The sequence below is a fragment of the Arvicanthis niloticus genome, chromosome 12, assembly GCF_011762505.2.
Source record: "Arvicanthis niloticus isolate mArvNil1 chromosome 12, mArvNil1.pat.X, whole genome shotgun sequence".
Taxonomy (NCBI): Eukaryota; Metazoa; Chordata; class Mammalia; order Rodentia; family Muridae; genus Arvicanthis; species Arvicanthis niloticus.
The window spans coordinates 19050976-19072642 of NC_047669.1; the positions used below are offsets into that span (position 1 = coordinate 19050976).

Here is a 21667-nt window from a genome sequence, read left to right on the forward strand (position 1 = left end):
AGAGCACACATGCTAGCAAGGATTCTACCACTGAACTACAACCCCAGCCTTATGTGTGTTGGTTAGTTTATTTATTTATTATTTTTTGAGACTAGAACTCACTAGGTAGCCTTGGTGGGCTTGAAACTTGCAGTGTAGAATAGGCTGGCCTAGAACTCATAGTGTCTCTGTCTCCCAACTGCAGGGATTAATGGTGTACGCTGCTGTACCAGGCTTATTTATTTACTATTTTGAGACAGGGTCTCTCTAAGTCCTAGACTGGCCTTGAGCTACTTATGTGGCCCAGGCTGGCCTTGAACTTGTGATACTAATAGCTTCAGCCTCCAGGCAATAGACAAATGAATTCAAGAGAATTGTAATGCTGTGCAGTGGAAAGAACCAGAATGTTTGAGCAGAAAGGAACATCAAAATTAAGAAGTTATCTAATATAGTTAGACATTTCCTAGTAATTTTTTCAGCTGCTTTATCAGCCTTGACAACTGCTATGTTTTGGATTTACCTTGAAGAGAAGGAAAAACAGAGAACAGATAGAAAGTTTCCTCCTGCTATGGGTTCCCCGTGAGGGGGATCTGTCCTGAGGAAAGCCCAGTGTTCTCAAACCAAAGAAAGAATTCGGTTAGTGAGCCTTTGTTTTTTGCTGGAGTTTGGAGTGCACACTAAGTAGCCCTTGGATGCCTCTAACTGAAGTCAAGGCTAGGCTGACTGTAGTGAGCAGGGGGAGATGGCCTAGGACTAGAGTTGTGCCCCCCTGTCCTCTGGAGTCACGGTTAGCACAGCAGGGGCTAGGGAAACAGGTCAGTAGCAGAGTGTTTACATTAGTATGCTTGAGACCAGAGCTTTGATCACACCAATGAGAAGTAATTGCAGGGAGAGCCATAGTAACTTGAGGTTTCAGAAGCTCCAGTGGTGATGCATGTGGTCCATAGGTATCTTCTAACTCTTCCTTTTGGTCTCCTCCCCAGAAGCACATGCTGAAAGAGGGAAAAGGTCGGATGCTGCAGGCCATCAGTCCCAAGCAGAGTCCCAGCAGCAGCCCTACTCATGAGCGATCTCCCTCCCCCTCCTTTCGGTGGCCCTTCTCTGGCAAGACTTCCCCATCTTCCTCCCCAGCAAGTCTCTCTAGGTGCAAGGCTGTGACCTGTGACATCAGCGAGGATGAAGAGGACTAACTTTTCATCCCTGTTCCCTCTCTCTCCCCCTGCCCATCACCTCCAGAAGCTCTCTGTCGAATTCCATTTTGTGATCCCAACACTAAACCTAAGGACATCTACAAAGAAAAGACAAACGGGGCAAGAGGACCTGGGAATGGGGAACCAAAACAGCACATGCCCTGAGACTTTGTCAGCCACACCAAGGAGGCTGCCCACACCTTAGAGCCTGCTCTGCATCCATCTTCCTTCCCCAGAACTTTGCTTTACTGTTTATGCTCATGTAATCTTGACAGGGAAATTGTCATTTTTATCAATTTTTTTTAAAAAGTAGTCTTTCAAATATAGTAAGTAGAACTAATTTTTTGCCCCTGAGGAGTGGGCAGAAGAAGGAAGCGTGGAATACCCACAGGCCTTTCTTCCTGAACACTAGTGCTTGCCTTCTGTTCTGAAGCAAAGTGGCTTGCCAGATCCTTCCAACAGGGAGCCATGCTGATGGATAATTTGGGGAGACTCATAATTTTAATTTCCCTAAAAAAATATCTCAAAGCTGAATTAGCTCCAGATTCCCTGAGTGTCCTGCCGGCCCATGTGTCAGCGTGGCTGTGGGCGGGAAGAGATCTGAGCCTAACTTTTCTTACTCCCTGAGGAGTTTCTTGTTGGACCCAATGGGGTCCATGAAGACACTGATGGGGATGGAACCAAACCACAGAGCATCAGTTGCAGTTTTTCTGCTGTGTTCATCTTCTCAGAAAATTCTGTTGCCCGATTATTTGGGAGCTCTTGTCAGTCTCTTTCCTGCAGACTACCTGTGAAGGAAGGGACACTTTGAGGGCTACTGTGATTGGAGAGTAGTGAGGTAAACTCAGTCTAGTGCAGGGGCAGCTGAGGTTGAGTTTTGCTGCCATGTGCCCCTCTGCCTGCAGCTGCCCTCTCAGCACCACGCCCAGCTTTATACAAAGGATGCTTTGTAAGTGTCTGCAGCTTGCCCTTGACCCACCCGTTGATCTATGTTGCTTATTGCCATATTCAGCACTTAGACTTTCGCAGAGCATACAGGCAAAAGCACCAGGAAACGCTTTGATCTCTGAAACACTCTCCTCAGCCTCTGCTCATCTTAGAATATTCTTGGGTCACATGAGTATCACATGGAGACTCTTTGCTCCAAGAACTGCACCTAGCAGGGACTTCTCCAGTGTTCCTCCTGAAGCAACAGGCATGGGTTAAAACTGCTAGCACACAGAGGTCCATGTCCTCTTGCTTGCCTGTGCCTGATGGCCCCAAGAGGAAAGAGAACTTGAATTTCAAATTGAAGAGTACTGATTCTCAGCATTTATTGTTGAGCAGGAGCTGGTGTTTTCAGTCCCCTGGCACCCATGTCACTACATGGCCCAGCGAGTTCATCACCATGTTATTCTGTAGCTGGATTTAGGGCAAAGTTGTTTATGTTCAGGACCTACTAGTTGTCACTCATAAATACCCCTTGTAGGGGTGGAGCTTTCATGTTTTCAACAAAGAAAACCACATTTTCTTTTTCCTTGCACCTCCTCACTGGTCCACGCTGGGACTGTGAGCATTTTACAGTCCTCCCTAGACACTCTCTGGTGGAAGCTGTTCCACTGCCTGAGGGTCCGAGGCTAGCGCCGCACAGCGCCTGCACAGCAGGACTACACAGGCTCCTAAGCTGTCTCCCAGGCAAAGCTGAGCAGAGGGGCAAAAGGGCACCACCTGGTGTCCCAGCAGCCCGTGGAAAATGTCATTGGCAACTCCTCGTGAAGCCTTGCTTTCACTCAGATCTCATCCATACGGCCTTGGCCTGGAATCCTCTCTGAACCAGTTGAAATTAGTCTTTGCTCACATTATGTACTGCTGTGTGGCTCATTTTAACTTTTCTACTACTTTAGTCTTCTCTTTGGGGATCCGTTTCTCTCTGCCTTATTCTCCCAGGTATACAGAGGTGGTGATGTCACTGCCGGCACTCACCTGCTTGTTCTCTCAGTGCATGTCACCCAGGTGTGCCCTGTGGAAACGCAAAGGGAGCTAGCTGCTCACATGCGATTTTCCCTCATGTAGTCACTCAAGTATACAGTCTGGGTTCCAAACATCAGAGCGTCTATGCTGACAAGATATTTAACCCAGCTGGGACTAGCCTGTGCTCAGATTCACCCTTTACTATCTCCTAACGCTCAGACTCTCAGATAGTTTACATAAGCAAAAACGCTGTGGGTGTGGCTGCATGGTAGGTACCTGAGGGTCAATGTGCTCCTCGGTGCTAGAAAAAGGTGCTGTTGAGATAGTGCACCGTCAGCCACTAATGTGGGTGAGCTGTGTAATGCTGTATCTGTGACTGTAATCCACACCTCTTGTGCAGCCTGGGCTATAGAGCTGTTCCCCCAGTCTGTCCAAGAAAGCAACAGTATGGAAGGGCCAGGAGAACCGTAAGTTGTTTGGCCTCACAGCCTCTATGTCATAGAAGGAGGCTGAAGACAGGAGCCCTGTAGCTGGGGAGGAGCCAGTGCAGCAGTTAACCTTGGCATGGGCCGAACAGAAACCTTGCTTTTCGTATACTGTGCAGGACTGCAAATAGAGGTTGCCACTTAGAGAACGTGGAAATAGATCGCCAGTGCCGCAGCTAAGCCAGAGAACCTTACGTGAGGAAGGGGTGGAGTGGAAGAGGTGGAAAGTCCTGACCTGGGAAAGTGATTGAGTCCTGAGAAAGAGCTTGAGAGCTTTTCTGGTCACTTCTCAGCAGCACCTTAGTTATTCTTGAGGCCGCACATCTGACCAGCTGTCTAGGACGCCCCTCCACAGTGGCTCCTCCAAGTGCTTTGTCACTGTCTCCAGCCTGAGTTCACTTGTGTAACTCACATTCTGGAGCCTGTTGTCTTTGAAATCTGTCTTATTTTCAATCCTTTCCCAAATCAATTCTGTTTGTTTTGGTTTAATCTCCCTTCTAGATTTCTGTCAGCATTAGATGCGTCGAAATTGAACCCACACGGTTCAAAGAAAGCTTCCTTAACAATGTTTTAAGACTAATGGTATTTTTTTTAAACGTACCAATATAAGTATTTTTAAAGGTATTTTCTGAAGTCATAACAATGATTGTCCTCTCTCACAGTATAGATTATCATGGGATAAAGAATGGTCCCTAGCTTCTGGTCTTCAAAATAAATAAGTAGGACATGTTCTCGGACTTAAACTATTAAAAGTTAACTCTCCTAAAAGGAAAAAGAAATATATTCAGTCTTCCAAAACTTTTTGTCACTATGAAATTGGGGTAGAGAACAGAAATGCCAGGATTAACACTTAGACGGCCCTGGTTGGGTTTCACAGGTTTGAAGTGAGCACTTTCCACCACATTGGAGAAACTGACTGTTCTGAACAGTTAGAGTTGGTTGGGTGGGTGTTTTGTATGGAGGCTCCCAAACACCAGTGTCAATGGGGAGTTTGCCTCCGAGTTCAGTGTATCACATTACTGTCTAATACTTTGTGCAGAATTATTTTGGCTTTTGTCCTTTAGCCAAATAAAGGCCATGTGTTTTTGCCTGGTGTTTCAATTTCCTGTAGTGTTGACCAGACATACATGTATGTAAGGTTTTAAGTACTGGGGGCTTTTATTTGTATTCTCAGTTCCTTTGATTTTTAACGTCCTGATTTTCTGTCCTCAGTATCAAGCTTCACTACCATATTAGCAAGCAATTCTGTTCTCAACTTCTTACTGAAAAGAAAGGCTGGAACAAAGGGAGGGACCTCAGCCCTCCTGATAGCCAACCAATGCTCTTGAGGAAAGAAGGGATTCTTGGGGAAGCTGGGCTGGTAGCATTGTGCCCAGCTAAGGTCTACTTCCATTCTTATATCAGATAAACCATACACCAACCATGTATGCACTTTTCTCCTCAGGGTGACTTTCGATGCATTCAGGGTTAAAATCGGTACCAACAGAAAGTGTCTTGTGCAAGCGTCTCAACTTTCACCGTTTATTACAAAACTTCCCTGAGAAAGACTCAGAACAGGTTCAGCCTGCTGCACTCTGCCTTCATCTCTATAGTCACATGGGAGCTGCCAGCCTGCCCTGCCAGTGGGAGCCTTAACCATTGAGAAGGTTGAGGGACAGAAGAAAGCTCATGCTCTTCTGTGGAGAACAGTATCTCTTCCATAGGCCAAGCTGCTCTCCTCAGGCTTTGAGTGCTGAGTCCAGATCTGGCGGTGAACAGGCCTCATACCCAACCTTGTCATCTTTCCTTCGATAGTACATTCGTGTCAGCACTGTCATCAGGAAGGTCTCCAGTATGAGCATGTGGCAGTTCATCACTGCAGTGTGGGGTGGAACATAATAAGAAGTTATGCTTTGTGACAGAGCAGGAATCCATAGCAGCCTTAGCAAGCAAGCTGGAAAACTCCAGTTTACTTCCAAAGCAGGACCTTGAGATACTAAACTGTTGTGTGGAGCAAGGCAGATTAATGGTGGCCAGAACTTGGCTCTGGCTTCTGTGATTTGAGACCAGACCATGTTTTTACTTGGCATAGTCTGCTTCCTAACCATACCCAGTTCTATCCCAAGATGAGGCCTGAACTTCTGGTTTGGCCATTAGGACTGGTCTCAAGCTGGGGACATTGACATTCTCTGTGATCAGAGAGGAAAGAGTAGTCATCTCAGAGCCTCCACCTGATTTCCTGGATCCTTCCTGAACATTCTGAACAGACATCAGAATGTTCTGGAAGGATCCAGGAAATCAGAAGTTCTAGCCCAACTTCTGTTCCAAGATCCTTTCTCCCCTGATCTGCTCTCAGTCTCACCTGCAAGACAGAAAGGAGTCCTACGTGCTTACCTTGAGACCTGATTTTAGAAGAATAGGGAGGGGAGCAAGCAATCTGCCCGGTGCTAGCCAAGATGGAGAAAATGGCGGGTTGCAGGGCGGTCAGGATGACAAGCACCTGCAGAGTAGAAGAGATGGGGGAAGGGCTGACACCTGCCACTCCTGGTTCTGATGTCAGTGCAGATTAGGCATACCATCACATGTGTTAGTGGGGTTAACAGGACTGTGTTAACGGAGGACTAAGACTTAAGCTTTATTGAAAATTGGTGCAGTTTCCATCTGTAGGCAAGTTATAATTCTGTTTCTGCCTCATATTCATTAGGGTTACTCATTTAAAAAAAAAAAAAGAAAGAAAGAAAAAATCAGCTAGCCGGGCAGTGGTGGCACACACCTTTAATCCCAGCACTTGGGAGGCAGAGGCAGGTGGATTTCTGAATTTGAGGCCAGCCTGGTCTACAGAGTGAGTTCCAGGACAGGCAGGCTTACACAGAAAAACCCTGTCTCAAAAAAACAAACAAACAAAAAAATCAGCTTATCTATCTCCTCCATGGCCACCATCAGATACCCAGTAGCATCTAGCACATAAGAGGTTTATAAACAAAGTCATGTGACAATGGAGGCAGATTGGAGCAATACAGAAGGCCAAGGAAGAACCACTATGGATTGCTGGCCAGTTCCAGAGAGGAAGTGCCAAGCTGGGTTCTCCCCAGCATGTTCCAAAGAGATGAACAGCCCTGCCTGCATTTTGATTTTGGGTTTCCAGGTTCTAGATTGGTACATCAATACACTCCTGTTGTTATAAACCTGGTTGGTGGTACTGTGGTACAGAAAAGCAAACAAAATAAAATGGAAGGGGTGTAGATAATGTTCCAAATCTCCCAGGAAACGCAAAGGTTAAGACTGTCGGGTCTGCCTTTGCCTCTGGTGGTCCTAACCGCAGTCATTTGTTGGCAAACACTGTTTCTGGCAGGTAGTTACCTGGAACAGAGCAAACTTGGATCCCATGTTCTGTTCACTCAGGTGCATCCTGGCTTGACGGATAAGGATGGCCAGGCACCAGAGGGCCAAAAGGGTGGATATGGCGAGGAAGTTGTTGATCCAGAGAGCTGTGCTCTTCTCAGAAATCTGGTGGCAGGCCAGAAAGCAGTCAGGAGGACTAATGGTCTCTGTTCCCTCTTCCACATGAAGAAAGCTGATATGAAAGCCCCCGAGCCTGGACTTCATCTCTTCCCACTGTATTCTCTGGGTTGCTACTCACTCCCCTGTGGCCACCCAGTCCTTGTTCCTGTGTTGCTAGTGCTTGGATATGAATTCCAGAACCCAAAGATAACTTTTAGACTTTGCTGCTGTCTCCCGGCTTACTTCTCCTGGGTCATAGATGCCATCTGGAATGAGAAACAGGCCCACTATGTTCAGCATTATCTTGAAGAAGGCATACTGGAAAGGGCCCAACATGAGCAGCTGCAGCTTCTTCCTGAGGGAGGAAGAGAGCGAATCTATAAACCACACACCCTAAGGAAGCTTAGACCCTGCACCCAGCTCCCGGGCTACGGCTGGGCTCCCATCATGACAAAAAATGTCTTGTGGATGAAGACAAGGTAGAGAATGTTGGGGGCCCTAGGAATACCCCTTGCCTCCAGTGATGCCTTGTGATCAGGAACCCCAAGTATTGACTTCAGGTTCATTACTCAAAGTAGGCAAGAGGGGCAAACAAGCACCCAAAGGTACAGTTTTCTCTTTGCCTCTAAAGTATACAGTGCAAGCTGGGCATGATAGAACACACCTTTACTCCCAGCACTCAGAGGCAGAGGCAGGTGGATCTCTCTGTGAGTTCAAAGCCTGGTCTACAGAGTTCCACGACAGAGCTACATAGTAGGGACAACTGGTCTCAAAAACAAACAAAACCAATAAAGTGAATAAACATGGCAGTGAGCTGAAACTTAAGAATTCTTCCTCCTCTCCCCTCTCCCCTGGGGCTGGGTCCCCATGTTTGGGATTCCTAGATGTGGGTGCCTACCTTTATTGTTGGCTTTGCCCTATACAGGCCTAATTCCAAGAGCCTTGAACTGGGGTCACAGAGCTCTTGGCTCACTTGTCCTCTGAGACGCCTCTCCTGCCTTACCTGGTAAGTATGAGGGGTGGGCAGCAGGGACAGCAGCAGCAGCAGGGACCCGTGTGCACCATCATTGGGGTGTCCTTCAGTGTCCTCAATACTGCTTGCTTCCCACCAAAGCCTTCCACCATGACTGTCATCAGCAGGTAAAAGCATACGGCATAAAACCTGGGAGAAAACCACAAGTACATGGGTGGGAGCACCTGGGTCCACACCTTTGCTGCTAAAGAGGAAGGTTTCGGGGAGAGGTGGGGCTCACCAAAGGAAAGTGGGCACAAGCAGACTCCAAGGGCCTCACTTTAGGACAGGTCGGCAAGAGCTAGATTCGTATCAATGGGGCTTAAAGGCATGGACTCTGGAGGCTTGGGAGTCAGAAAGGAACCCCAAAGTAACGGTCATCCCTAGTGGTGGGGGTGGGGCCAGACACTCACGAGGTTATGGCCATTTCCACAAGTGTGAGGGAGCGAGGGATCCAGAGACCAAAGCAGCAGAACACAGACACCACCTGATCGCAGAAGAGCAGGATGCAGGTTAAGGCAGGGACGAGACCATCCACGCTTCTTGTAGCAAGAGCTCAAAGAGACCAGACCTGTGCATTGAAGGCCCAGGTTCTTCCACTTGTTAGCTGCTAGGTAGGGCCCTGGGCTCTGCACCCAGGGCCAACAAAAAAAACCAGGACTCAGATGGCTCTGCATCTGAAAGCGCTTCCCATGAAAACCTGGCAACCCCAGTTCAGTCCCAGAAGCCACGGAAGAGTGGAACAGGAGAACTAACGCCTCAAATTGTCTTCTGACCTGTACATGTGAGCTGCGGCACACGTGCTGCCCACCCACCCCCAACTACTACTACTAGTAGCAATACATAATAATGCATTTTAAAAAGAAAACAAAAATTCCAACTGGAAAATAACTGAATAAGTTAAATCCGAATCCCATGTGCATAGGTAACTTGAAAAGGGCTTAGAGCCACCAGAGCTGTGTCTCAGTGCCGGAGTGTTCAGTACAAACAAGGAGAACAAAGAAAAAGAGCAGGCCCACAGCAAAAGGGCAGCGTTGAGTATGACCCCATGGAAACAAATGTCTGTGTATTGGAAGGCAGCCTGCTTTTAACAGCAATCATAGTGACGGCAAAAAGAAAGACGTCTCCTGTATCCAGTGGATTGCTGCCTCCACAGCCCTTTGCCGTGGAATACTTCACCCACTGGCTGGCCTTGCAAACAGGTAGGGGTCAGTTCATAGCACCAGTGCTACATGGTCCTGGCAGGAAGCTTTGTTCTGGAGCAAATGAACTTAGGAGAACTCTCAAGACAGCCTGCCCCCCTCTCCAGTCCCTCTCCAGTCCAGACACCAGCATCCTCACCGTGGGTGCAGAGCTACTCCAGATCAGAGTCCTCTTCTTGATGGGGCAAAGGGTGTTCTTGTATAGGTAAATAGCATCCTCCAGAAAAATGGCAACTGAGCCAGTGGTAAGAAAAGTCAAGATGACGGTGAGGGCAATTTCCACTGGGCCCAGTTCTAGGGGAGAAGGGAAGCAGATGCCAGTGAATTGAAGGGCAGATGCTATTCCAGGAATGCCTACAAGTTGTTAAACACCAAATAAAGTCCAAGGATGAATGGTGTATATGAATGTGTGTTTTGAGACAGCATCTGGTTGTGTACCCCTGGCTAACCCAGAACTGGAACCTAATATGTAGAGCAGGTTAGACTTGAGCTCATAGATACCCTTCTGCCTCTGGCTCCCGGATTAAAAGTATGTGCTACCATGCCTGGCCCTGCAAAGGCTATATGTGTTTAGAAATATTTTAGAAATAGAAAATATCATCCTGAGTGAGGTAACCCAGACCCAGAAAGACAAACATGGTATGTACTCACTTTTAAGTAGATATTAGCTGTAAAGTAAACAATAATGATGCTACAGTCTATAGACCCAAAGAAGCTAAGTAACAATGAGGACCCAAGAAGGGAAACATGAATCGAGGTACTTGGTAACAGAAGAGAGAACAGCCTGCCAAGGCCCCTGCTTCAGCCATGGGGGTAAGTAACATAAAAGTATAGAATGCTTGTTCATAGCAGCCTTACTTAAAATAGCCAGAAGCTGCAAAGAACCCAGATGTCCTTCAACAGAAGAATGGATACAGAAAATGTGGTACATTTACACAATGGAGTATTACTCAGCTATTAAAAACAATGACTTCATGAAATTCTTAAGCAAATAGATGGAACTAGAAAATATCCTGAATGAAGTAACCCAGTCAAAAAAGAAGATACATAGTATGTACTCACTGATGATAAGTGGATATTAGTGCAAAAGCTTGAAATACCCAAGATACAATTCACAGACCACATAAAGCTGGAGAAGAAGGAAGACCAAAATGTGGATGCTTCAGTCCTTCTTAGAAGGGGGAACAAATACTCATGGGAGGAAATATGGAGACAAAATGTGGAGCAGAGACTGAAGGAAAGGCCATCCAGAGACTGCCCCACCTGGGGATCCATCCCATATACAGACACCAAACTCAGACACTATTGAAGATGCCAAGAAGTGCTTGCTGATAGGAGCCTGATATAGATGTATCCTGAGAGGCTCTGTCAGAGCCTGACAAAAACAGAGGTGGTTGCTTGCAGCCAACCATTGGACTGAGCACAGGGTTCCCAATGGAGGAGTTAGAGAAAGGACTGAAGGAACTGAAGGGGTTTGCAATCCCAAAGGAAGAACAAAAATATCAACCAACCAACCCCCCCCCCCCAGCTCCCAGGGACTAAACCAACAACCAAAGAGTACACATGGAGCAGCCCATGGCTCCAGCCACATATGTAGTAGAGGATGGCCTTGTTGGGCATCAATGTAAGGAGAGGCCCTTGGTCCTGTAAAGGCTCGATGCCTCAGCATAGGGGAATGCCAGGGCAAGGAGGCAGAAATGGGTGGGGGGGAGCACCCTCATAGAAGCAGGAGGAGGGGAGATGGGATAGGGAGTTTCCAGAGGGGAAACTGGGAAAGGGGATAACATTTGCAATATAAATAAGTAAAATATCTAATTTTTTAAAAGAGAAGAAAAAACAGAAAGTATAGAATGATATAAAGAATCTTGCTGATTTTACATATATTTACATATATATATACATATATACATATATATATATATATACATATATACATATATACGTGTATATATATATATATATATATATATATATATATATATATATATATATACACACACACACATATACATATATCTTCCCCAATAGCTCAGGCTCTAAGATCAAAAATTAATGGCTGGGACCTCATAAAACTGAAAATCTTCTGTAAAGCAAAGGATACAGTCAAAAGGACAAAACATCAGCCTCCAGAATGGAAAAAGATCATCAACCCTATGTGACAGAGGGCTAATATACAAAATATATAAAATACTTAAGAAACTAGACATCAAAAAATCAAATAACCCAATTTTAAAAATGGAGTACAGCCAGGCAGTGGTGGCGCACGCCTTTAATCCCAGCACTTGGGAGGCAGAGGCAGGCAGATTTCTGAGTTCGAGGCCAGCCTGGTCTACAGAGTGAGTTCCAGGACAGCCAGGACTACACAAAGAAACCCTGTCTCGAAAAAGAAAAAATGGTGTACAGATCTAAACAGAATTCTCAACTGAGGAATCTCTAATGGCCGAGAAGCACTTAAAAAGAAATGTTCAACATCCTTAGCCATTAGAGAAATGCAAATCAAAATGCCTCTGAGGTTCCATCTTACACCCACCAGAATGACTAAGATCAAAAACTCAAGGGACTGCACATACTGCTGAGGATGTGGAGCAAGGGGAACACTCCTCCATTGTTGGTGGGAGAGCAAACTTGCACAATCACTCTGGAAATCAATCTGGCAGATTCTCAGAAAATTGGGAATCAATCTATCTCAAGACCCAGCTATACCAATCCTGTGCATATACCCTAAGCACAAGGACACTGGCTCTATTATGTTCATGCAGCTTTATTTGAAATAGCCAGAAACTGAAAACAACCTAGATGAATAGATAAAGATTGGATAAAGAAAATGTGGTACATTTACACAATAGAATATATTACTCAGTTATTGAAAACCGACATCGTGAAATTTAATGGATGGAACTAAAAAAGGTCATCCTTAGTGGTAACCCAGACCTAGAAAGGAAAACGTGATATATACCCACTTATCAATGGATATTAGCCATAAAGTAAATGATAGCGATTCTAACAATTCGTAGACCCAAAGAAGCTAAGTAACAAGGAGGACTCGAACACATGAAGTTCACTGAGAAGGGGAATAGAGTAGACATTGTGCAGAATAGAATAGAGTAGGATTGTGGGTGGACAGAAGAAAGGGGTGGGTGTAGGGATGGGGATAGGAGGGGTTAGGTGTGGGGAGGATGGAGGAGAGAGGACTGGAGGAGACAACTGGAATCTGCAAGGCGGGGCGGGGGTCATCTCCAGGACTAGCTATAAACCTAGGGTGATGGAAACTCCCAGGAATCTATGAGGGTGACCCTAGCTAAGACTCCTAGCACTGCGAGATACCCAGCCTGAACTGGCCATCTACTGTAACCAAGCAAGATTTCCAATGGATTGGGACACCAACCCGGCCACAAATCCTTCAACCTACAATTTTCCCTGCCAACAAGATGTGCTGAGGTAACGAGGGTGGAGAAATTGTGGGAGTGGCGAAGCAATCAGTCCAGCTTGTGGGTTCCATGCCACGAAAGGGAGCCCACCCCTGACACTGGAGACAGGAGCCTCACATAACCATCATCAGAGAGGCTTCACCCAGCAGCTGACACAACAGATGTAGAGAGCCACGGCCAAACATTAGGTGGAGCTAGGGTGGGAAATCCTGTGGAAGAGGGGAGGAAGGATTGTAAGGCCCACAGCGGGTCAAGGATATCACAAAAAAACCCCACAGAACCAACTAACCTGGGCTCACAGAGACTGAACCTCCAACCAGGGATCTCACATGAGACTGACCTAGTCCCTCTGCATATATGTAACAGCCATGTATCTTTATGTGGGACTCCTGGTGTCTAGTCTTACTGAAATTTGATACGATAAGGCTGCTTGGTGTCCATAGGCGGCCTCTCTTTTCTTGGTATCCACAGGAGGCCTCTCTTTTCTGAAGAGAAAGGGAGGAGTGGATTGGGAAGAGCAGTTAGGGGAAGTGTGGGGAAGGACTGGGCGGGGGAGAGGAAACTGCAGTCAGGAGGTAACATAAATAAATGACATAATTAATTGAAAACTTTGAACTATCGATATGTAATGCCGGGGCCCAGTGCAGGACTCGCATGCTAGAAAGTGCTCTACTCCCATGCCGCAGCCGCAGCCCTTTCTGGGTATTCCTGTCTGTAGTGGACTGAGTCACAGAGCTGCAGGAGATACAGAGGATCAACTCTAGCTTTCAAATTCATGCTTTAATTTATTCACAACATATGTTTCTAACCAACATATGATCATTTAAAAACGTCCAGCACAGAGCTTGGCTAACATGCATGAGGCCCTGGGTTTTATCTCGGGCATCCTTACTCTCCTTAAAAGGTTATGGGGCATGGTAGTACACATTGGTAATCCCAGCAAACAGGAGGCAGTTCTAAGGGGATTGTGAGTTCAAGGCCAGCCTGATCTACATAGTGAGTTCCAGGGCAGCCAGGACTATACAATAAGACTCTGTCTGAAGAGTCTATACTAAATAAATAATTACAATAAAACAAATATATACAATAAAATATTTACATAAATGATATCTTACAAACTCAAAATGCCTTTTTGCCCAATGGTTTTTCTATAACTTTTACTACTTCATCATGTGAAGCTGATGTTGCAATTAGCATCTTTGGGTGTGTCTCCTAGAAGCAGATAGGAAAGTTTCTCTGGCATTCACTTGGAATTAGAGCTGAGGACAGGAGAAGGTTGGGTTTCGTGGATGCAATAATATATATACTTAGGGGTATTATATGTTTGTTACGCCACTGTGGAGTAGACGTGTTTAATCCCAGCACTTGGGAGGCAGAGACAGGAAGATCTCTGTGAGTTTGAGTCCAGCCTGATCTACGTAGCAAGTTCCAGGGCAGCCAGGACTACATAGAAAGACTTTGTCTCAAAGAGTGTGTGGGGTGGGGTCAGTATTATATGTTACTGTCCAAAGTGGTTAACATGAATCTGTGTCCCCACCAACCATTTGTCACTCATCCCAGCACAAATTCACCTACACTTTTACAGGGACCCAGCATGCGGTAATCACAGCCACTTGGTCACAACAGCCCTGGCACATACTCTTCCCACTCTACAGCAGGACAAAACAAAGTGCCTAAGACAATAGCCAAGAGCATTGTGTCAGCCACTTTCGTGTGTGCCATGCGTGTGCGTGTGCATGTGCATGTGTGTGTGCGTGTGCGTGAGTCTTCCTTCTTAACTAACTGGTGTTTGACATGTTTTTTAGAAACTTCAGCTACAGCCTGGGCAGTTGCAGCACACGCATTTATAATTCCAGCAGAGGCAGAGAGGCAGAGAAGCAGAGAGGCAGAGACAGAGTGATCTGTTAGTTTGAGGCCAGCCTGGTCTGCAGAGTGAGTTCCAGGACAACCAGTGCTACACAGAGAAACGCTGTCTCAAAAAAAGCAAACCAAACAAAAAGAAAAGAAAAGAACGTCAGGCAGTGGTGGTGCACGCCTTTAATCCTAGCACTTGGAAGGCAGAGGCAGGCGGATTTCTGAGTTCGAAGTCAGCCTGGTCTACAGAGTGAGTTCCAGGACAGTCAGAGCTACACAGATAAACCTTGTCTTGAAAAACAAAAAACAAAAACAAAAAACAAAAACAAAAACAAAACAAAACAAAACAAAAAAAAAAAAAAACAAAAAAAAAAAAAAAAGGAAGGAAGGCACCAACGCAGGACCCAAACGAAACAACAGCCCAGCTACTTTCCTGCTGGCCATGGTCCACCTCTGTCTAGCCTGTAAACTCCTTCCTCCTGCCTTGCATCTTGCTGATATCCAGAACACAATTCTGTCTATAGAAGTCTCTAGTAAATTGCACTTTGTGCCACCTTGGCTCTGTATGTCTTTGCCTTCATCTTTTGATATATCCCTTTAGGGTTTGTGTTGGGGGCCAAATTTTAGCAGAAAGCGGCTATCAGCTTTGCAGCCATCTTGAGCCATATACCCTGACATGAGACTTGGATTACAATAGCCTACAACAGCTGAGCACACTCTGATAATCTTGGTTTAGATACCTTGGGTGTGTGAGATTAAAGGTGTGTAACTTAAGAGTATGACTTAGAAGTGTAGAGATCAGATTTAGAGACAAGACCTAAGGCATGATTAAAGGTGTGACCAAAAGGCATGGCTTAGAAGTGAGACATATAAAAGGCAGAGACAGTAGAGAATCAGACACTTTGAGGAGATACTTAGAGGAAGAGAGACTGAAGAATAAACGGGATTGAAACACACTCTGTCTGGTCTCCATTCTTCGAGACCGTCCTCACTCTCTCTCTTGCTGAACCCCGACCCTCGGACCAGAGCGGCAGCTTGGACCGGGATACAGTGGCCGCCAAACATGGGGCAGCCCGGGCCTCAACATTTTGCTCAGGCTGAGATATTTTTTGGCAGCCCGAATGTGGAGCTAGTGCGGTTCCCAACATTTTTGTGGCCATTTCTCAAACAGTGGGATTGGATCTTTTCAAAACAACTTGGTTTCAAGATTATTTATTTACAACATTGGAAATTGAACCTACAAATTTATCTTTATGATTGGGAACAGAAAACAATTTCTTAAAACACAAGAAAGGGCCAGTGAGCTGGTGCAGCTGGTAACAAGTCTTGCCATGCAAGCCTGGAGACCCAAGCCGGATTCAGTATCGTGCATCTGAAATCTCAGCCTTCCTGCCATGAAATGGGAGGCAGCTCTGCTTCTGGAGACTTCTGCTGTGCTCTGTCTGTCCTATCAGGAGACATAGGGTCTCTTGCATGCTAGGCGGGTGCTCTACCATAGAGCTACACTATGACACTCTTGTTTAAAGAAAAGAAACTTTTAAGATAGAATCTAAGTTGTCCAGGCTAGCCTAGAGTTAGTTCTCTCTCTAGTTTGAGGCAGAGTCTCTCCTGTTCCTGCTACCACACCGCTGGTTCCAGGTTAGCTGGTGGGCAAACTGCCAAGCCAGTGTCCTGCCTCCCCTCTCATCTACAGCAGAAATGTGCCATGATCACAGGTGCATGTGACCTCATCAGCCTTTTTATTTTTGTAACATGGGTCCTGGGAATCAAACTCAGGTCTTCAGGCTTGGGCCACAAACACTCCCCAACCACTGCTGAGCCATCTCACGGGCCCTTTCTTAAATAAGAAAAGTATTTGCTGTTTCTAATTATACAGACAATTTCTACTTTTTTTTTTAATAAGAAAAGTTTACATTTTATGTTTATGTCCTTAATCTGTCTGAATTAAAGCTAATTTCCTGTGAATGTATTCCCTTGGGGATAGCTGCTGTCCTGTACCTCTTCCTAGGAGCCCATCCCAGGGCATCCCTTTGTGTGGTCCCCCATGGAGGTCTGGTGCTGCCTCTGGACCCTCTGCTTGGTTGTTTTTCTTCTCTGGCCCCTGGTCATTGCAGCTTCATTGCTTCAACTGCCACAAGCTATCACAAGCCTTCATCGCTGGCAGTCCAGTCTCCCTTCTCACACCTTCCCCAGGCCACCCTGGCCCTTCTAGATAAACATTTAGGTCAGTTTAATTAAGGGGGGAAAATTAAAGATTATAACTGGAATCATATCAGAAACTCTAAAAACCTTGATTATTGAAAGCTTTAATAGTTCTAGAATAGTTCTTTTTAATCACTTAAGAAACGAAGGAGTGCCCAGGCGACGGTTGGGCATGCCTTTAATCCCAGCCTGCTGAGGAGGAGGCAGGAAGATTTTTGTGTTCCTGACTAGCCTGGTCTACAGAGAGAGTTCTAGGACAGCCAGGGCTACACAGAGACTCTCTCAACTCAACCAAAATAAATGAATGAGAAAAAAAGAAGGAGAAGGAGGAGGAAGAAGAAAAGAAGGAGGAGGAGGAGGAGGAAGAAAAGAAGGAGGAGGAGGAAGAGGAGGAAGAGGAGGAGGAGGAAGAAGAGGAGGAAGAGGAGGAGGAGGAGGAAGAAGAGGAGGAAGAGGAGGAGGAGGAGGAAGAAGAGGAGGAAGAGGAGGAGGAGGAGGAAGAAGAGGAGGAAGAGGAGGAGGAAGAAGAGGAGGAAGAGGAGGAGGAAGAAGAGGAGGAAGAGGAGGAGAAGGAGAAGGAGAAGGAGAAGGAGAAGGAGAAGGAGAAGGAGAAGGAGAAGGAGAAGGAGAAGGAGAAGGAGAAGGAGAAGGAGAAGGAGAAGGAGAAGGAGAAGGAGAAGGAGAAGGAGAAGGAGAAGGAGAAGGAGAGAAGGAGAAGAAGAAGAAGCCACCACAGCAGCAGCAGCTGTAAGGAGTCTCCTCCTTCCTCTTTGAGTCTTCTGCCGGTAATTGCCACTGCTCAGAACCATACTCTCCATGAATATTCACCAGGGCTCCAGCTCCCTTGGGTTGGTTATATTTTCCATGTCTCTTTCCTGCTGTCCTGGCTTAGCCTCTGCTCTCTCCGGCTACAAGGTCAACAACCGCTCTGTCTTCTCCCTGCTTCTCCAAGGCTCTTTCCCCTGGGTCATTCTGATTACTGATTAATGGTTCGTGAACACAACATCCAGCCTTTCCCAGTCTTACAGCTTGAACTACTGGCTCTGTCTTGAGGATAAAGTACAGCCCTCCAGCTTGACCTCATTCAGGCCCCACCTCACCTGCCCAGCCCTCAATTGCCTCAAGCTCCTCCACTAGAAACCTTTGATCTTGCCAGATTTAGCTTTTCAGCGTGGGGACCGCACTGGTACATTCCTTCACCACCCCCACCCCAGGATTGCCCACCACCTACTCTGTGCACTACCCAGATCTCTCCTGCTCCAGCCCTACCAGGCAGCCTGCTTGACTATGAGACTTGGGGAATTAACCTGCTTCCAAATCCTCTCAGGTTCTACCTGCCACAGGTTGCCACCTGTGGTGGCAAGGGGACATAAAAATTAGCGTTGTGTGACACAAGGCTTCAGAGTCTGAGTACCACTGACACTTTTGAGTTTAAGGTCGGTACTGTGGAAGGCTGCGGTGTGCCCTGTAACTCTACATATTAGATGTTAAGGACGGGCAACCTCCATTGTGGCCACTCAAACTGTCTGCAGACATGCCAGATACCTCCCGGGCTGAGGACTGCCGGTGTAGGATGACCTGCTAGCTCTGCTCTCTCAATAGCAGGTGCTTTGAAGCTAGGTGTAGCTGCCATTTGCTGGCACTTACTTACAGAGTGCCACTAGGTATCTCTGGACATCAGAAGTTGAGAACAGCTGGGCAGTGGTGGCGCATGCCTTTAATCCCAGCACTTAGGAGGCAGAGGCAGGCGGATTTCTGAGTTTGAGGCCAGCCTGGTCTACAGAGTGAGTTCTAGGACAGCCAGGGCTACACAGAGAAACCCTGTCTCGAAAAACAGAAGAAGAAGAAGAAGAAGAAGAAGAAGAAGAAGAAGAAGAAGAAGAAGAAGAAGAAGAAGAGGAGGAGGAGGAGGAGGAGGAGGAGGAGGAGGAGGAGGAGGAGGAGGAGGAGGAGGAGGAGGAGGAGGAGGAGGAGGAGGAGGAGGAGGAGGAGGGGGGAGGAGGAGGAGGAGGAGGAGGAGGAGGGGGGAGGAGGAGGAGGAGGAGGAGGAGGAGGAGGAGGAGGAGGAGGAAGAAGAAGGAGAAGAAGAAGAAGAAGAAGAAGAAGAAGAAGAAGAAGAAGAAGAAGAAGAAGAAGAAGAAGAAGAAGAAGAAGAAGAAGTTGTTGTTGAGAACAGTGTGACTCAGAGCACCTGAAGCAGAGGTCTCCTTAGCCCAAGAACCTGGCCACATCTGCTTCCCACTGCACGTGACCACGTCCCCTTGCTTAGGAGGGGTCTCTTTTGGAAAGAGCCAGCAAGAGTCCCATATCTCAGAAATGGTTAATCATGGTGTAGGAGACAAAGTAAAACTGGCCTGAGCATTTTCCCTCCTAGAAGCACACATGGTCACTTTGCTCTCGATAAGGTGGAGGCCCAAGGAATGAACTCAGTTCTGCCCTGTGCCTTCCACTTTCAAAAGCAGTTCCGTACTGGGAAGACAGGTTTCAGGTTCATCCAGGTCAAGCCCACTCCTCACAGCAGCCTCTGCACTGCTGTGAGCTCTCTTGGGGACTACGTGCACACTCCAAGGGGACTGCGGGGCCTGGGTTATGTAAGATAATCTTGAAAGCCGAGAACACAAATAAATGTCCCATTTCTCAGTGTCACAGGTTTGAATGTGTCTTGAGACTTGGTGAGTGGAGGCCCAGCCTCAGGTTTGTCTCCTGGGCTAGATTTTTATGTCTTATTGTGCCCATTGATTCCTTGGGAGAGTTGCCCTCCTCCAAGACCTTGGCCATTATGAATGCCAGACCAGCCATCCTCTCAGTTGACCACATGTGAGCTAGCTTTCCTCAGCTCCCCCAGCTGTCCTGGCTTCCCTCTGGGGAACGAATGTCCTCCCTCCAGCTCCTCCATAGGGCCCCCTGACTCACCTCTCAGGAGCTGGGCTGCAGTGGGAGGGTAAGAGAAGCAGGCAGGGGAGATGCTGTAATTGGTCTCCAGCAGTTTCAGAAGATCTGTTGTGTACCTGGAGAGACAAGGGTCTGCTCAGAAGCAGGCAGCTGGGGGAGGGCTGCGGCACACTGCACAGTAGGTACTTGGTACATCTCAGAGACTCCTGAATGCAAGGAGATAGTCCACTGTTCCTCAAGACCCTGGAGAACTGGCTTAGGCTGGAATATAAAACAGGCTGCCAGTTAGCCATGGGCAGCTCCATCGGGGCAGTCGTTAACTGGCCAGAGAGGATGAGCAAGAGAAAGAGTAGACTCTTAGCAGGCATGGTAACGCAGAATTGTAATCCCAGCACTGGAGAGGGAGGCTGAGGCAGAAGGATCTTAGTTCCAGGCCAGTTTTAGCTATATAATGACATGGTAAGACTGTCAGAGGAAAGAAAAGAAAGAAAGGAAAGGTAGAAGAAAAAATAAGCTGGGCAGAGGTGCACACCTAGGCTCCAGCACTGGGGAGGCAGAGGCAGGTGGATCTCTGAGTCTGAGGTCAACCTGATCTACAAAGTTCTAGGACAGCCAAGGTTGCATCAAACAAAAGAAAGAAAGAAAGAAAGAAAGAAAGAAAGAAAGAAAGAAAGAAAGAAAGAGAGAGAGAAAGAGAGAAAGACAAAGAAAGAAAGAAAGAAAGAAAGAAAGAAAGAAAGAAAGAAAGAAAGAAAGAAAGAAAGAAAGAAAGGAAGGGAGAAAGAAGATAGTCCCACAGTACCAGAATGGGCCTGCCCTCTGTTGGTCAGGGCCTCTGTGTTCATCTAGGAAAGCCTTCTGTGGCCCTCACCTCTGTAATCGTTCCCTGCCCATGTACAGAGCCCTAAAGTGGCCGCGCACAACCCAATCCCACAGCTTCCCTGAGGCCCAAGGGGACAGTCAGGCAGTTTTCAGCCTTATCTTGTTTAGAGTGCTCAAAGGCCCAGCGATGGAGTCAGGGAGGCGCAGGCCAGAGCATAGGGGCTGCTATGCTGCTTCTTAGCAGCTGTCTCTCAGACCAAGACCTACCACACTCGCTTACCTGGGGTCAAGTTTTATATGAGTCCTGCCTGGCTCCATCCTTCTTTCCTCTCAGGCAGACGCTGAGGGCGAGGAGGGTCAGGCAGGGACAGCCTCTGAGGAGTGGGGAGGTTTCTGTCCGGTACTGAGGTGCTCAGAGCCTTGTTCACTGGGTGAGGGCTGGGCAGTAAGTGGAGCCTTCACTTCTGTTTCTTTACCTCCTCAAACCTCCAGTGTCAGCTTTTTATCTCAGAGTTCACCCCTGAGGAATTTGATCCTGACTCCGCCCCAAGCTTAGGCGGGGTCCCTTCCACCTCTTTCAGACAAATGCCTTTGATCACAACCTTGTTCCTGAACTACCCAACCCTTCCGACTTCATACTCCTTTAAGGAGCCCTCTAAGGCTCAGTGGACCCAAGAGAAAAATTCCCCACCAGGACAGGAAGAGAAGGACAAAGTCCTCACTTGGTCAGTAACCCTGGGTGATCCAGCAGAAGCAGCATAGGCTCTGGTCCCTTGGAGGTGGGATGAGGTCTTACTGTGTCAGGGTCTGGCTTAGCCTGTGGTGGCGGTGGTTGACTGAAAAGGCCAAAAAGGCCAAAGAGGCCTGGGTGCCTCTGTTGCTGCTGTTTTCAGACAGTCTCGCTATGTAGTAGCCCTAACTGGCCTAGATCTCATTATGTAGATCACACAGGCCTTGAACTCTGCCTTGAAACCTGCCTACTTCTGCCTCCTCACCATGCCTGCCTCTAGAGGTTGCTTCTTACAAGTCAGTCCATCTTGGATTGAGAAGAGACTTAGCCATATAGCTGGACCTGAAGACCAAGCCAAGTGGGGGCTGCATAGCATCTAAATGTGAGAACTGTGTCTGACACTCTGTGTCTGATCACTTTGACAGGGCTTCATTTTAAAAG

The 21667-nt window shown here is 47.1% G+C and overlaps 2 protein-coding genes across 4 annotated transcripts in view; one reads left to right on the top strand and one right to left on the bottom strand.

The window, feature by feature from the left end:
* The window catches only part of Pcyt1a (phosphate cytidylyltransferase 1A, choline), a 54125-nt gene extending 49434 nt beyond the window's left edge, over nucleotides 1–4691 (top strand). For all 3 annotated transcript variants that reach the window (XM_034515101.2, XM_076942799.1, XM_034515102.2), the window contains one exon: nucleotides 963–4691. In XM_034515101.2, the coding sequence (XP_034370992.1) occupies nucleotides 963–1169 (207 nt within the window). In that variant the 3' untranslated portion in view covers nucleotides 1170–4691. The remainder of the gene's footprint in view (nucleotides 1–962) is intronic.
* A 420-nt stretch (nucleotides 4692–5111) lies between these two features.
* Nucleotides 5112–20983, bottom strand: Slc51a (solute carrier family 51 member A). The gene is made up of 9 exons (XM_034515668.2): nucleotides 20777–20983; nucleotides 19696–19790; nucleotides 9438–9592; nucleotides 8510–8583; nucleotides 8088–8246; nucleotides 7328–7439; nucleotides 6944–7090; nucleotides 5978–6083; nucleotides 5112–5459 (listed from the first exon to the last, which is right to left on the bottom strand). Exons 1-9 carry the CDS (start codon nucleotides 20812–20814, stop codon nucleotides 5323–5325), a joined length of 1023 nt encoding a protein of 340 aa, XP_034371559.1. The 5' UTR covers nucleotides 20815–20983; the 3' UTR covers nucleotides 5112–5322.
* Nucleotides 20984–21667: the final 684 nt, after the last annotated feature.

Coding starts and splice junctions, on each gene's coding strand:
- Slc51a (XM_034515668.2), bottom strand. CDS start 20,814: ATGGAGCCAGGCAGGACTCATATAAAACTTGACCCCAG. Junction 7,440..8,087: donor CCACCCCTCATACTTACCAG/GTAAGGCAGGAG, acceptor TTCCTCCCTCAG/GAAGAAGCTGCAGCTGCTCA. Junction 7,091..7,327: donor GCATCTATGACCCAGGAGAA/GTAAGCCGGGAG, acceptor GCCTGCCACCAG/ATTTCTGAGAAGAGCACAGC.